General features: G+C 37.3%; 1 protein-coding gene and 1 pseudogene across 5 annotated transcripts in view; one reads left to right on the forward strand and one right to left on the reverse strand.

Annotated features, from left to right (window-relative positions):
• Window positions 1-16,297, forward strand: part of PALS2 (protein associated with LIN7 2, MAGUK p55 family member) — a 106,706-nt gene that overhangs the window by 42,058 nt on the left and 48,351 nt on the right. For 3 of the 5 annotated variants that reach the window (XM_067746524.1, XM_067746528.1, XM_067746526.1), the window contains exon 2: window positions 11,404-11,522. The exons of 1 other annotated variant lie outside the window; for it this stretch is intronic. In XM_067746524.1, coding sequence (XP_067602625.1) covers window positions 11,406-11,522 — 117 coding nt within the window. In that variant the 5' untranslated portion in view covers window positions 11,404-11,405. Of the gene's footprint in view, window positions 1-11,400; window positions 11,523-16,297 lie in introns of all 5 variants that reach the window. One more of the 5 variants, XM_067746527.1, reaches the window with a different exon arrangement.
• On the reverse strand, window positions 6,728-7,875 carry LOC137228706 (protein C1orf43 homolog pseudogene; annotated as a pseudogene).

Below are 16,297 nucleotides of genomic sequence, written 5' to 3' on the forward strand. Positions count from 1 at the left end.
GTGCTGAATTCTCTTAGCTTTTACTTGTCTGTAAAGCTTTTGATTTCTCCATCAAAACTGAATGAGAGCCTTGCTGTGTAGAGTATTCTTCATTATAGCTTCTTCCCTTGCATCACTTTAATATATTGTGCCTTGTTCTTTTGGTCTGCAGAGTTTCTGCTGAGAAATCAACTGATAACCTTATGGGAGTTCCCTTGTATGTTACTTGTTGGCTTTCCCTTATTGCTTTTAATATTTTCTCTCTGCTTTTACTTTTTGTCAGTGTGATTACTATGTGTGTTGGCATGTTCGTTGTTGGGTCTATTGCCTGGGACCCTGCATTTCTTGGACTTGGATGACTTTTATTTCCCATGTTATGGAAGTTTTCAGCTATTATTTCTTCAAATATTTTCTTAGGTCCTTTCTCTCTCTCTTCTCATTCTGGGACCCCTATAATGTGAATGTTGGTGCATTCATTGTTTTCCCAAAGGTCTCCTATACTGTCTTCCTTTCTTTTCATTGTTTTTTCTTTATTTTGTTCCATGGCAGTGATTTCCATCATTCTGTCTTCCAGCTCACTTATCTGTTCTTCTGCCTCAGTCACTCTGCTATTGATTCCTTCTAGTGTATTTTTCATTTCAGTTATTGTATTGTTCATCTCTGTTTGTTTTTTAGTTCTTCTAGGTCTTGTTAAACATTTCTCGTATCTTCTCAATCTGTGCCTTCATTCTTTTCCCAAGATCTTGGATCGTCTTCACTGTCATTACTCTGAATTCTTTTTTTTGGTGGATTGTCTATCTCTACTTCACTTAATTGTTCTTCTGGGGTTTTAGCTTATTCCATCATCTGGGACATATTCCCCTGCTGTCTAATTTTGTCTAACTTCTTGTGCTTGCAGTTTCCGTTCTGCAGCCTGCCGGATTGTAGTTCTTCTTGCTTCTGCTGTCTGCCTTCATCTAGTGGATGAGGCTTCTTCTCTCTTGTTGCCAGTACCCCAGGCTGTGAAGACTGACATGGGGCTCAAGACTTTCACTCCTGTGGGAGAACTTCCCTGGTATAATTATTTTCCAGTTCACGTGTTGCCCACCCGGTGGGTGGCCTGCCATCTTGTTGTTGCTTTGTCTTTGGATGTAGGGTATCTTTTTTGGTAGGTTCCAGAGGTTTTTTTTGTTTTTGTTTTTGTCAATGGTTGTTCAGCAGTTAGTTGTGATTTTGGTGTTTTTGTAAGAAGGGGTGAGCCTTCTACTCTGCTGTCTTGCTGGCAAGTCAATCCAAATTTCAATTTCAATCCAGTTTTCTGTACCATTTCCTGGAAATGTATTTAAAAAATTTTTTCCTGCTGTATTGAAAATACATTAGAAGTAGTCCAAATGACTTAGATAATTCCTTTAAGTTTTTGCTTAAATATTTCCAAATGCACACAGAATAAGGTTTTGTTTTTCATTTTCTGAATCTGCAAATTATGCAGTATGGTTCTGTCAAAATAACTGTTATTCTATCTACAAAGTATAAGAGCAGAAATAATTTTTAACGTCTTATGAAAACTTAATTTACCTGTCATATTTTCATTGGGGATTTTAGTTCGTTGAATTAAATGGGAGTGAATATACCACACATGTGATTACAAAAGGATTTTTAATACTGAAATAGACTCTAGTCCTATATTAAAAACAGTTCATTTAAGTACTTATAGTTCTAAAACTGGGGAGAAATGCTTTTGTAAAACAACTCTAGAAAGCTTTTGGAACAGAATATATGTGAGTAAATACCATTCATTTTATTAAATTTGTCTTCTTACTGATCTATATTGTAGAAAGTTAGAAATGTATTTATATGTAAGAAATTCTGTAAAAGCTTGCCATTTTAGTAGACTAAACATTGAAAGATACCACTTCTATCTTTGTTGCTTGTTATACAATTTGTGGAAAGTTAATAGCTTTAAGATTACTGCTTTGTAAACCATACCACATTTCACTGATTCCAAGTATTATACAGACATTTTATTTATAAATAACAATATATAATTTGAAAACTATTCTTCATTTTAGTAACAGAAATATGTTACATTTTTGTGACTGAAACTCTATTATTGAGGACTTGTGATGTACCAGACTGTGGGCTAGTTGCTGGGAATATAAGTTTGAACAAGACAGATAAGATTTCTGCACTCATCAGACCTAAGAGTTTAGAAAGAAAATCATACATTAAATAAATAACAAAATATTTAATTACAGGTTGATCAGAGTTATAAAGCATAGACTACTACAAAAGTGTATATTAGGAGAATTTATCCTAATTGGTGCTGCTAAGGACATAGAAATTCTGCTCCTGAAGGATGCGTATGAATTAGGTACACCAATGTGGTGGTAAGTTGGGGGGAGGACTTTGCATCAGGACAGGGGAAGGATTGGTGTGGCTAAAGCTACAAAGGGTAGTGCAGATTGTTTAACCTAGTAGTGCATTTTAAAGGCTCACTGGCCATAAAATTTACATTTTAATTAATTCCTTGTAGGTAAGATACATATCACTCATAAGAAATCTGTATATATGTAGGAGGCTCTTGTATAGTCTGGGCAAGAAATGATGATGACTAGGACTCATGTTATTTGATTCCAGAATTATTTAGGAGGTAGAATCTACTGCTTCTTTGCTCCAAGTTAGTTTCTATTCCTACCACTTACATACTTACAAATATTTTTGCTATTTTTTGGTCTGTTTTTCTTCCTCTTTCGCCATTCTCTTTATGCTTGTGGGTTTTCTTTTTTTAACCTTTATTAATACTTTGCTGCTGTTTTAATAGAGATTCTAAAGGGAAAGACTGTAAACTCAAGTAGTCAATCTACCATATTTAACTGAACCCTACCTCCCACTGATTTGAAATGTCACCTTTCGCATATATTAACTCTTATTTAGTTATTCAAGATTTCTCTGTTGCTGTGCCAGTACTGCACCAGTTTAATTTATAGTGTTTTTATACTTAATAGCACAGGCACCTCCTCTACAGTTATGCTTTTTTCCAGACGTATTGGTTGGTTTTACGTATTTTCTCTTTCAAGTAAACTTTAGAAAAACATTACCCCAAAATCCTGTTGGGATTTCTTTTTTTTTTTCTTTCTTTTTTAATTTATATTTATTTTTGCCTGCATTGGGTCTTCATTACTGTGCACAGGCTTTCTCTAGTTGCAGTGAGTGGGGCTACTGTTCATTGCAGCGCCCGGGCTTCTCATTGTGGTGGCCTCTCTTGTTGCAGAGCATGGGCTCTAGGCCCACAGGCTTCAGTAGTTGTGGCTTGCAGGCTCAGTAGTTGTTGCTTGCAGGCTCTAGAGTGCAGGCTCAGTAGTTGTGGCGCACCGGCTTAGTTGCTCTGTGGCATGTGGGTTTTTCCTGGACCAGGGATCGAACCTATGTCCCCTGCATTGGCAGGCAGAATCTGAACCACTGTGCCACCAGGGAAGTCCCCACCCATTTTTTGATTGGGTGTTTTTGGGGTTTTTTTAATATATTGAGCTGCATGAGCTGTTTGTATATTTTGGAGATTAATCCTTTGTCAGTTGCTTCGTTTGCAAATATTTTCTCCCATTCTGAGGGTTGTCTTTTCATCGTGTTTATGGTTTCCTTTGCTGTGCAAAAGCTTTTAAGTTTAATTAGGTCCCTTTTTTTTTTCGTTACTCTAGGAGGTGGGTCAAAAAAGATCTTGCTGTGATTCATGTCATAGAGTGTTCTGGCTATGTTTTCTGCTAAGAGTTTTATAGTGTCTGGTCTCACATTTAGGTCTTTAATCCATTTTGAGTTTATTTTTGTGTATGGTGTTAGGAAGTGTTCTAATTTCATTCTTTTACATGTAGCTGTCCAGTTTTCCCAGCACCACTTATTGAAGAGACTGTCTTTTCTCCATTGTATATCCTTGCCTCCTTTGTCATAGATTAGTTGACCATAGGTGCGTGGGTTTATCTCTGGGCTTTCCATTGATCTGTTCCGTTGATCTATATTTCTGTTTTTGTGCCAGTATCATATTGTCTTGATTACTGTAGTTTTGTAGTATAGTCTGAAGTCAGCGAGTCTGATTCCTCTAGCTCCATTTTTTTCCCTCAAGATTGCTTTGGCTCTTCAGGGTCTTTTGTGTCTCCATACAAATTTTAAGATTTTTTTGTTCTACTTCTATAAAAAATGCCATTACTAATTTGATAAGGATTGCATTGAATCTGTAGATTGCTTTGGGGAGTATAGTCATTTTCACAATATTGATTCTTTTAATCCAAGAATATGGTATATTTCTCCATTTGTGTCATCTTTGATTTCTTCCATTAGAATCTTATAGGTTTCTGCATGCAGGTCTTTTTCCTCCTTAGTTAGGTTTATTCCTAGGTATTTTATTCTTTTTGTTGCAGTGGTAAATGGGATTGTTTCCTTAACTTCTCTTTCTGATCTTTCATTGTTAGTATATAGGAATGCAAGAGATTTCTGTGTATTAATTTTGTATTCTGTGACTTCACTAAGTTCATTGATTAGCTCTAGTAGTTTTCTGGTGGCATCTTTAGGATTTTCTATGTATAGTATCATGTCATGTGCAAACAGTGATAGTTTTACTTCTTCTTTTCCAATTTGGATTCCTTTGATTTCTTTTTCTTCTGATTGCAATGGCTAAGACTTCCAAAACTGTGTTGTATGATAGTGGTGAGAGTGGGCATCCTTGTCTTGTTCCTGATCTTAGAGGAAATGCTTTCAGTTTTTCACTATTGAGAATAATGTTTGCTGTGGGTTTGTCATACATGAGGCCTAATGTCTTTTTAAAATAGTAGATTTTTGAAAGCCTTTTTAATTTCTTCTATTATGATCTGTTTTAATTTCTACCTCTTCTTCCTAAATTTCAGTAATTGACATTTTCCTAGAAAATCTCTGCTCGACTGGATTTTACAATAACGTTGTTCACTGTGTTTTCTTTTGAATCTTCTTCATGCCTGCAGTTATTTTCTCATTGCATTCCTAAGGTTATTTGTGTCTTCTCTTTTCTTAATCAGACTAGCCAAGTATCAGTCTCTTTTTATTGGACCTTTGAAACAGCCAGCAGGGATTGATCAAATCTATGGGTTTTTTTCTTTTTTCTTCTTGGATTAATTTCTGCTTTCTGTTTTAATTCTTTCTATTTTTGAATTTCCCATTACCTTGTAAATTTTGTTCTTTCATTATCCATAGCATGTTTCTCCTACTTTGCCCTTTTCTAGTGGGAAAATTCTTTAGTTTGATCCCTGATATTCCCACCCCCAACCCACCCTATGATTTAATCTTTTTCTTTCTTTTGCTCTTTCTTTTCTTTTGTTTTATTCCCCTGGTAGATAGTAAGTCTGTTTCTTTGGCAGTTAATATTTATTTGTTGAATTTGGTGAGTTGCATTCACGCTTTTAGTATTCATGTGTAGTGATCCTTGATGTGTAGTGATCATATTTGTAATTGAAGGGCCTAGATTAAATATATTAAATTTTCTTCAGTTTAAATAGGAACCCCATTTGTATGTCATTGAATCTGGCTTCTGATTAAAGAGTCCATCCTCCTGTAATTAAGGAGGAGGAGTGAAACTTGTAGGAAACTTACCTTCTGAGTTTTGGGACTTTCCTTTCTTCCTGGAATCTCTTGAGTAAATTGGGACACTTCCCTGCTTCTCTGGCTTCAGCTCAACTTTGCAAGGTTCCCACTACAGAGAGCTTCCTGTTTCATATATTAAGCTTTCACATACAAGAGTTGCCTTGTGGTAATCTGTGTCTGAGTGGTTATTATAGATTTAGTTAATGTTTTTTTAATTAATTAATTTATTTTTTTGGCTACATTGGGTTTTCGCTGCTGCGCACGGGCTTTCTCTAGTTGCAGTGAGTGGGGGTACTTTTCACTGCAGTACGCGGGCTTATTGTTGTGGTGGCTTCTCTTGTTGCAGAGCATGGGCTCTAGGCACACGGGCTTCAGTAGTTGTGGTTTGTGGGCTCAGTAGTTGTGGCTCGCAGGCTCTAGAGTGCAGGCTCAGTAGTTGTGGTACATGGGCTTTGTTGCTCCATGGCATGTGGGATCTTCCTGGACCCAGGCTCGAACCCGTGTCCCCTGCATTGGCAGGCGGATTCTTAAACACTGCGCCCAGGCAAGTCCCAGATTTAGTTTATGTTTTAATATTTTATGACGTTAATTCTCTCTCACTGCTCTTTGTTGTAATTTTCTCATATTTACTTTTTTCAAATGCTTTTAGGATAATTTAGTTAAAAAGAACTGTTGTATTTTTTTTGATAGTTAATGTTATTAGATAACTAATTTATAAGCCAGTGAGTTGGCCTGTGAGGGGCAATTATTTCTTCACCCTGTCCGATAACATCCCAATAAACGAGGGAGATTGGGATTATGCCAGGTGTTCGAACGTTATTAATTTTATTCATGACAGAGTATGGAGTAAAGGTGTTAGGGCAGATCCTTGCATGTCTGGGAAGTTATGCTGATGTTTGACATCCTGGTGTAACCGGAGCACCAGGGTGGGTTGTTCCACACTCACCCACCCCCTCACCTAACCTCCTCACCAGTTCCTGTCTGCTTTTCCCACCTGTCAACTCTGCGACTCCCTAAATCCAAATAGTTTCCATTCAAAAGGGGAAGATATGGAAAATAGCAAGTCCCTTCACCCCAACTCTCACCTTTGGAATTAAATAGCCTGGAACGGGGCAAGTGAACTAAGTGAGGACTTTTTGACAGTAAACATTAAGAATAACATCTGAAATCAACTCCAGAAGAGTGCCACCAGGGGAAAATCAAGTCTTAGCACATGTTCTGAAACTGCCCGTAAGAAAGGGCTAGGGAATGATCCTCTAGGTATGAGCTCTAAGAGCTCTGGACTCAAAGGGGCTTCAGCTAGCCCACTCTGGGCCTGCAGAACCAGATGACCTGTGGGCTGCCTGGCAAGCACACTGCAGTCTGTCTGTCTCTGTCTCCCATGAGGTCCTTCAGTTCCATCGCAGAGTACTCCCCAGTGTGTTATACAGTTGAACCTTGAACAGCAGCACCCACCCTCCACACAGTGGAAAATCCCCTTATGCTGTCTCCCCAGTTCCATGTTGGTAAATTCAGCCAACAGCAGATGATTAGTACTGTAGTACATGTTTACTGACAATAGTCCACACATACGTGGACCTGAGTAGTTCATATCCATGCTGTTCGAGGATCCACTGTAGTTGTCCTTAAAGCTCTTTGGTTTGAGGAAGTGATTGGCATGTTTACTCTTCTGACTGTAGAGGAGGTGTGTCACCTGATGGCTGTTGGGAGACGTCAGGAGACTGGGTTAGGTCTTTGGCTGCTGACGGAGGTGTTGCTGAGAGCTCCCACTTTGAACTTTGACCACAGGGCCAGCTCAGTCAGGGCCCCCTGTTAGCACAGGTACTCTCTCTGGACACAGACCCATGTCCCATGGCAGGCTGTCTCAGCCATCCAGCAGGGTATCGGTGAAGGGCTTGCAGACACCCTTGAAAGGATTACTAGTGTTTCGGAAGATCTAGCAGATAGGAGCCGAAAATCTTGCCCATTAAGGAATAGGGATGCCAGCCTTCAGCTCGAAGTGGGTTTTCAGAGGCGTAGATGGTGTCCATAAGTTTCATCCTATGCAGATAGTTGTAGCAATTCTGACTTCCTTGGGTTTCCAGCTGTTGCAGTCTTGGACCATCCTCCACAAGGAGTCAAGGTTTGTACTTGATATCCCAAAGTCTGGACAGTAGAATATCAGTCTCCTGTTTGAAGATTTTGGGGGCATGTGCCCCTCGGGGACATGAGGTCCCCTTCAAGATTTCATTGCAAAGCTCATGATTTACTTCTTCACAAAAATAAATGGCAGTAAAAATACCAGATTCCCGTGACCTTTACCAGCACAACATTCACTCCAGACTGGCCTCCCTAGCCTGTGTAGAGCTGTATCAGTTTACCCCACTGCCCTGCCTCCTCAGCCCAAGTTCCCTGGAGCTCCCCAGCCAGGCCATTTCCTTAGTGGAGGGAAGACCAAGCCAGACTTGGCCTGAAAACATGGTTATATAGGGGGTCTACTGTTTTTATTAAAACTCCATTAAGTATACCAATTAGTTTGGGAATGTTTGGCAACTTAATAATCTGGATTCCCTTTTCAGGACATGGAATATTGACAGACTTACTAGTTTATAATTAAATTTCATATACTAAAGAATCAGTAACAACTTACAGAGGTCTTCAAAATAACCAAGGGTATATTTCACAGTCTCTGCCACTTTTCTTCCCACTTAATTAAGCAGAGATATAAAAATTCAAACGCCACAAGAACCAATATAGAAGATACATTTAAAAAAAAATCTTCAGTACAACTGGAAATTTGAACACCAGCTATATATTTAATGATACTAAGGAATTACTGTTACTTTGTTAGGTGTGCTAACAGTGTTGTTACATTGTTTAAAAAGAGTCCTGATCTTGTAGACATAAACACTGAAATACGACCTCTGGGATTTGCCTCAAAGCTCTGTAGGTTAGAAAGTATATGGGGGTATGAAACAAAATTGGCCGTGAGTTGCTAATTGTTAGAGCTGATAATTGTTGGGTGTGTTATTGTCTCCGTTTGTGTATGTTTGGAATTTTCCGAAATAAAAATAAAGACATACATAGAATGTCAAAGGAAAGAAAAAAGTACTTATGAAAAGTAGAGTTAACTACGTTTATAGCCACAGGGTAAGAATACTTCTACAGATTGTTGATTCTGTTGTTCCCTGCCCAGAGTACACTTTGGACTTCAAGCAAAATTATGAAGTAAACTTTGCTTATATTCTTTATTTTCTAGTGTCTTCTTTCTTCATCTTACCTCAATATCAGTTTTCCTTCTGCTTGTTGTAAATGCACATTTTTCTCCTGTTTACCTCTTTACTTCCAAAATTGTCACTCATTTATACATACTGAGAAGGAGACCTAAAGATGAACCTGTTCGAATTAAAGTGCGAGAGAAAAATACTTGGGAGAGAGTTCAGGGTTAGAAGTCAGGGAATAGTTCTGATATTTGAGCATTTGGAAAAACTGATAGAAATGGGAGAAGTTTGTTGGAACATTTGGGAAAAAACTTGTAGGAGTCCTATATGAAAAGCACTAACTGTTTATTTTAAAAATTGCCAGTCTGGGGGCTTCCCTGGCTGTCCATTGGTTAAGACTGTGCACTTCCAGTGCAGGGGGTGCAGGTTCAATCCCTGGTCAGGGAGCTAAGATCCCATATGCTGCATGGGGTAGCCAAAACAAATAAAAATAAATAAAAATTGCCAGTGTGGAGATAGGGGGAAGTAAAAGCATCACACTAGTACTATTCTAACAAAAATAAATAATATATAAAATGGGTAAATTAAAAAGTAGCAATATTAGCACATTACCCAGAAATACAGCTGTGATTAAAAGAAACAACAAATTCAAAGTAGTTGCTTCTGTAGAATAGGATAAGTTGGGAAGGAGGCTGAGGGCATGGAACAGAGAACTGCTGTATTTCATTATAAGCCACTTAGTAATACAATCTGACTTTTGACAGTGTTTTATTTTAATAAAAAATAAAAATATTAAAAACAAACTGTACTATTAGTAGACTTATTCTAAAGAAGCATCAAGGGAAAATAAAATTAATAAAACTAATCTGAATAAAATTAAGGCTATGATACTGAATGAAGTAGGGGTCTGGCTGTACCTTCTTCATATGCATATCCAGTTGTCCCAAATTCATTTTTGAAAAGACTGTTCTTTCTTCCTTTGAATTGTCTTGCCACTCCTGTTGAAAATCTAATGACCGTAAAGTGGATTTATTTATGGACTCTCAGTTATATGTCTTTATGCTAGTACCACACAGTCTTGATTACTGTTGCTTTTTAGTCAGTTTTGAAGTAAGTGTGAGTCTTCCAGCTTTGTTCTTTTTGAAGATTGTTTGGCTATACTGGGTTCATTGCATTTCCCACATGAATTTTTGTATCAGCTTATATAACAGTTTCTACCAGAAAGGGCGAGGGGAGCTGAGATTTTAATAGGGATTGCATTAAACCTGTAGGTCAATTTGAGAAATATTGCCATCTTAACAACAGTAAGTCTTCTATAGAATCCATGAATATGGGTATCTTTTTATTTATTTAAGTCTTCTTTAATTCTTTCAATGATGTTTTATAGTTTCACTGTAAAAATCTTACAGTTCTTTTGTTACATTTATTTCTAATGATTTTTATTGTTTTAATGCTATTGTAAAAGGAATGGTTTTCTTAATTTCATTTTCAGATTGTTCATTGCTAGTGTATAGAAATACAGTTCATTTTTGTATTTTGATCTTCTATCTTGCAACCCTACTGAACTCATTTATTTAGTTCTAATAAATCTTTTGTATATATTCCTTAGGATTTTCTATATAGGAGGTCATGTCATCTGCAAAAAGAGATAGTTTTACTTATTCATTTTTCATCTGGATGCCTTTTATTTCTTTTTGTTGCCTAACTGCCATGGCTAGACCCTCCAGTACAGTGTTGAGGAGAAATGGCAAGAGTAGAAATCCTTGCCTTGTTCCTGATCTATGGGAAGGCATCCAGTCTTTCACCATTAAGTATGATGTTAGCTATGGGTTTTTCATAGATGCCCTTGAGGAAATGGAAATTTCCTTCTATTCCTAGTTGAATGTTTTTTATCATGAAAGGTATTCGATTTTGTCAAATGCTTTCTCTGTGCCTATTGAGATACCATGTGGTTTTGTTTTATTAATACAGTGTATTACACTGATTGATTATCATATGTTGATAAACCACCCTTGCACTCCTGGGATAAATTGTACTTGGTCGTTGTGTACAATCCTTTTCATTTGTTGCTGGATTCAGTTTGCTAGTGTTTTATTAAAGATTTTTGCCTCTGTACTTGTAAAAGATATTGGCTGTAGTCTTCTTGTGATGTCTTCGTCTGGATTTAGTATCAGGATCTCACAGAATGGTTGGGAAGCATTCCTTCCTCTTCTACTTTTTTTTGGAAGACTTTGTGAAGTAATGGTTTTAGTTCTTGAATTCACTGGTGAAGTCATCTGGTTCTGGGCTTGCTGGAAGTTTCTTGATTAATCTTTTTTTTATTGCTCTGTTACAATTTTATATTTCTTCTTGAGTAATGTTTTTAAATTTGAAAAATAAAAAACAAGTATAAGGTTCTAAGTATGCCTTATATAGTCTGGTAAACCCCAAATTGCATGTAAAAACCTATCCTCCTGCTAATTCATGGAAAGTGCATTTGAAATTTCTACTATTCAACCATTCAGTTCTTTAAATGTGACTTTTCAAAAGAGTGTTAATTGATAATGTCTTTTTACTTGAATTATTTTATAGTTGTATTTCGTAATAGCTTGGAATTTAAGGTTTGCTTTTTTTTTTTTTTTTACTATTGCTTTTATCTCAGCAGCAATGCAGCAAGTGTTGGATAACCTTACGGAGCTGCCCTCATCTACAGGAGCAGAAGAAATAGACCTAATTTTCCTCAAGGGGATAATGGAGAATCCTATTGTAAAATCACTTGCTAAGGTATATTGGTTTATTCATAAGATAACTAAATTATTTTTTTAATTGTTTTTACAGAGGTCTTTTCAGATTACTGTTTTAGAACCTGGTTAATATACCTTAGGCTTTGTTAGCAAATAATAACAGTTAACAGCTAATGAGATCTTACTGTACACAGAAGTTAGACCACTTTTGCCTTTTCTATGCTGACTTTAAAGTTTTAGGGAAATAATAACTGAACAGTCGTATTATAACGGAGGTCTGTGGAAAAGATTCTCATCGTGTCTCCGTTTTCAACAACAAGGTACTGACTTTCTTCTTTTACATTGGACCATGTACCTGTTTTTTCATTTCAGTTCTTGACTTCCTATATATAGTACTTTTTGAAATCTTGTTTTTTCTTGGTAACCCTGACATTTTGAGTCTGTTTCCATAATCAACTCTTTAGTAATCTTTTTAACTCATCCATAAATATACTTTCACAACCATTGTTTGGCCCAGTTTATTTCAATTATACTATTTCCCTGTAATAATTTTTGTAAATGTCACTAAAGCTTAGTGTATTAACTATTTCACAACCGTGCTCTTCCATTTTTCAGATGATTCTTGCTTTCAAGAACCTGTGCCATATACCCTTTCTGACTTTTTCTTTTCTTCCCTTTTATTTCTCTTACAAGACTCAATATAGTTCCCTTTGCTATACAGTAGGACCTTATCGTTTATGTCTCTGACCTTTTCTTCATGTAACCATCTTGTCATTCCTAAAATGTTGATTTCACCCTCTCCTGTGATCATTTTTTAGCCATAGTCTCTTACTTGTCTTCTTCTAAGAGTTCTGAAAAATCATACTTTTTACAAAGTGTTCTATTAGTAGGAGTGAGTTAATGATGCAGATTCTTCATTTTATTCATCAGTGTAATCATTCTAAGGTCATATGACATAAAAGCTTTGGTTTCTAAGTAGAAACTTATCCACTTGCAGATCACCCAACTAGAATTTTTATTTTAGTCATTTTTGATTGTAGTCTTTCAAAATTTTGTTAGATATTCCTTTAATAATAATATATAGGATATGATTTTCCTTCAGGTACAAGCTTCTTGTCACAAATATCAGTCACTATACTGTGTTGAGATAAAGTAATAGTTTCAGGGTCTGTTGAAATAAGTAAGGGCTGTTTAAGCCTGTTAATTAAATTGCTCGCCCTGAGCTCTTATTGCTACTTTAAAAGTAGTGTTTACTTCTCCCTTTATGTCATACTTACTGTTGGTTGTCAGTTTTTATTGCCAGTGTATCTATTACACCCCATCCCCATGTTTATTTAATTTACAGCTTTTAGATGTAGATTTCAAAACTAGATAATATTATGTAAGGCATCTTACAATGTGCTTATTGTTTATAAGGGTTTTTAAAATATACTGTTTCATCTTTGCAACAACGTTATGAATTGAAAACTAAGTTTTAAAAATAGAAAAATTATTTGCCTAGGGTCACTTAGCTAGTAAATGACAAAAATATTTAGGCCAGATCTTGCTTCTTCAAATTCTGTGCTCTTTCTACCACAGCACAAGCTGTGTTTGTGTGTCTGTGTGTGTGTGTGTGTATTCTTAAGAATTTCTGTGCATAAAAAATGATTCACTTTTGTGTCACTGATATTGGCCTTTCAGAAGATTATCTTGTTCACTGTTCTTAACAAGTGAAATGGCTGGATGACTTTTGAGCAGCTGAAGTGCTACTGTAATCTTTTGATGATAAAATTGAAATTAGGAAGAGAATGACCCAGTAGTATCCAACATTCAAGCAGCTTCTCAAAAAATAAAAGCAATAATAGTTGGGTATTCCTTAAATTGAAGGCACAGAAATCCCAGGAGGAAGGGAGGACCTTCTTCCAGGAAAGAGATAATAAGTCACAGCAGGCCAACACTCCCAGCACAAGTAGGGAGAAAAATGGATAAATTGCTGAGGAGACAGTGAGCCAAACACTGCTAGACCTGTGCAAAGGCAGGAGCATGTGACTAATAATCATGAAAAAAACAACAGAAGCAGTCTCATAGATGACCCTTTTATTAAAGTTTATAGACAAAGATTTTTAAATAACATTTTTTTTAAGTGATACCTTGTTTTTGGAGGCTTGAAAAAATATTTTATTTATTTATTTGGCTGCACTGGGTCTTAGTTGCTGTGTGTGGGATCTTTAGTTGTGGCATGTGAACTCTTAGTTGCAGCTTGTGGAATCTAGTTCCCTGACCAGGGATCAAACCCCCGGCCCCCTGCATTGGGAACTTGGAGTCTTAGCCACTGGACCACCAGGGAAGTCCCTAAATAGCATATTTTTAATAGAAGAAAAAAGTGGGAAAAAATGAAGACATTTAAAATATTACTAGAAAATAAGAATTAAAAACAAATGGTTATTCAGGGACTCAAAAATACAATATCTGGTTAAGAGCTCATTTGATGGGTTTAATATTGGGTTGGCAAAAAAGTTCATTCGGTTTTAAGTAAAAATAAAAGACACATTTTTCATCTTCACCAGGAATTTTATTGAAAACATATTTGTTAACCGAATGAACTTTTTGGCCAAGCCAGTAGAAGACTAAACACAGCAGAAAAGATTAGTGAATTTGAAGACAGGTCAACAGAAAATATCTAAACCGAAATTCATAGAAAAGTATGTCTGGAAAAGACAATATGTGAGGCATTCTCAAAAAGATCAAATACACATGTAATTAATATCCCGGAAAGAGGGAGAGGGGGAATGGGACAGAAGAAATAGTTCAAGACACAATGGCCGAGAATTTTCAAACCTAATGAACAACAACATCAACTGATAGATTCAAGAAGACAAGTGAACCCCCTGTCAGGGAAAATACAAAGCAAAACATTCCTCAGAATATCACAAACTCCTGAAAATCAAAGATAAAGTGAAATTTTGTAAAGCAACTGGAGAAGAAAGACATATTAAGGAGAAACACTAATACTAATGGTTAGCAATAAAACAGGAACTATGGAAGGCATAACAGAGTGGATTGAGATCCTTAAAGTGCTCAAAGAAAAACACTGCCAACCTCAAATTTTCTTTTCAGGGCTTCCCTGGTGGCTCAGTGGTTCAGAGTCTGCCTGCCGATGCAGGGGACACGGGTTCATGCCCCGGTCCAGGAAGATCCCACATGCCGCAGAGCGGCTGGGCCCGTGAGCCATGGCCGCTGAGCCTGCACGTCCGGAGCCTGTGCTCCACAACAGGAGAGGCCACAACAGTGAGAGGCCCGCGTACTGCAAAAAAAAAAAAAAAAAAAATTCAGCAAAAGCAACTTTCAGAAATGAAAGCAAAATGAGGATTTTCTTTTCAGACAAACAAAATCTGAGAAAAATTGTCTCTATTTACTCAACAGTAACTGCAAAAGGAAGTTCTTCAGGCAGAAAGAATGACAAAATAAAGGGAACATTAGTGGGTAAATATAAAATAATACTGATTTTTAAGATGAAATAATAGTAGTGTCTTGTGGCATTTACAGCATGTGTATAAATGAAATATGTGCAGATGATAGCCCAAAAGGAAGGACTTAGTGATTCATACAATTGTAAGATATTCTCATTATTCAGGAAGTGGTAAAAGTAATGTCTTAAGGTTGTATAAAAAGTCAGGGATGCGGGGCTTCCCTGGTGGTGCAGTGGTTAAGAATCCACCTACCAATGCAGGGGACATGGGTTTGAGCCCTGGTCTGGGAAGATCCCGCATGCCACAGAGCAACTAAGCCCACGCACCACAACTACTGAGCCTGTGTGCCACAACTACTGAAGCCCGTGCACCTGCAGCCTGTGCTCTGCAGCGAGAAGCTGCCACAATGGGAAGCCTGCGCACTGCAACCAGGATTAGCCCCCGCTCGCCGCAACGAGAGAAAGCCCACGTGCAGCAACGAAGACCCAACACAGCCAAAAATAAAATAAATTAAAAAAAAAAAGTCAGGGATGCATATTGAGATCTCTAGGGTAGCCACCAAAAGTAAAATTAAAAGAATGAATAAATTCCACCCAAGCTGTAAGGGAGAGAAAATAGACTTGAATTTACCCTCACTCCAGAAACTAGAAAAGTTAGCACAAAGGTGTAGGAGGGTGACCATCTTCAGACATGGGACAACAGGCAGCACAGGATTGTGATGCCTGAAAGGAAAGAAAGGAGGTGAGCATTATGAAACTGTCTAAGGGTAGTTTCCATGCTGCAGTGCAGAAAGAAGCACAAACAGCCCAGCAGTCTTAGTAGAGCTTGGCATTTGGGGAGGTGGAGGTGACTGGCATTTGTGTAGCAGAGTATCAGGGAGGAGGAAGCTAAAGAGATTTTCTTAGGGGTGCCCTCAAATCTCTGGCTGAGTGCTGATTGTGCATATGTGAAGCTCAGCTCTAGAGTCCAAGGAAAGACCCACTGGAAAGCACAGTAGGCCAGACAATTTCCAGGGCTCAGAAGGGATGGGGAGTAGCTTAGTTGGCATTCCCACCACCCTGAGTGGAAAGTCCTCATAACATGCGGGACATTGGGCAGAGCTCACACTCAGTTTGTTATAACAGACCTAGGAAACTAGTGCAGATTACAGCAAAATCAAACTAAGAGTTATTCCCCAAATCCATAAATATATGGAATATATATAAATATATGGAATATATTCCATAAATATATGGAAATCAAACAGCATACTTTGAAACAGCCATGGGTCAAAGGAGAAATCACAAAGAAACATAAAAAATATTTTGAATTGAATGAAATGAAAATACATGTCAGAACTTGTGGGGTGCAGCAAAGCAGCACTTAG

The sequence above is a fragment of the Pseudorca crassidens genome, chromosome 8 (genome assembly GCF_039906515.1).
Source record: "Pseudorca crassidens isolate mPseCra1 chromosome 8, mPseCra1.hap1, whole genome shotgun sequence".
NCBI classification, from domain to species: domain Eukaryota; kingdom Metazoa; phylum Chordata; class Mammalia; order Artiodactyla; family Delphinidae; genus Pseudorca; species Pseudorca crassidens.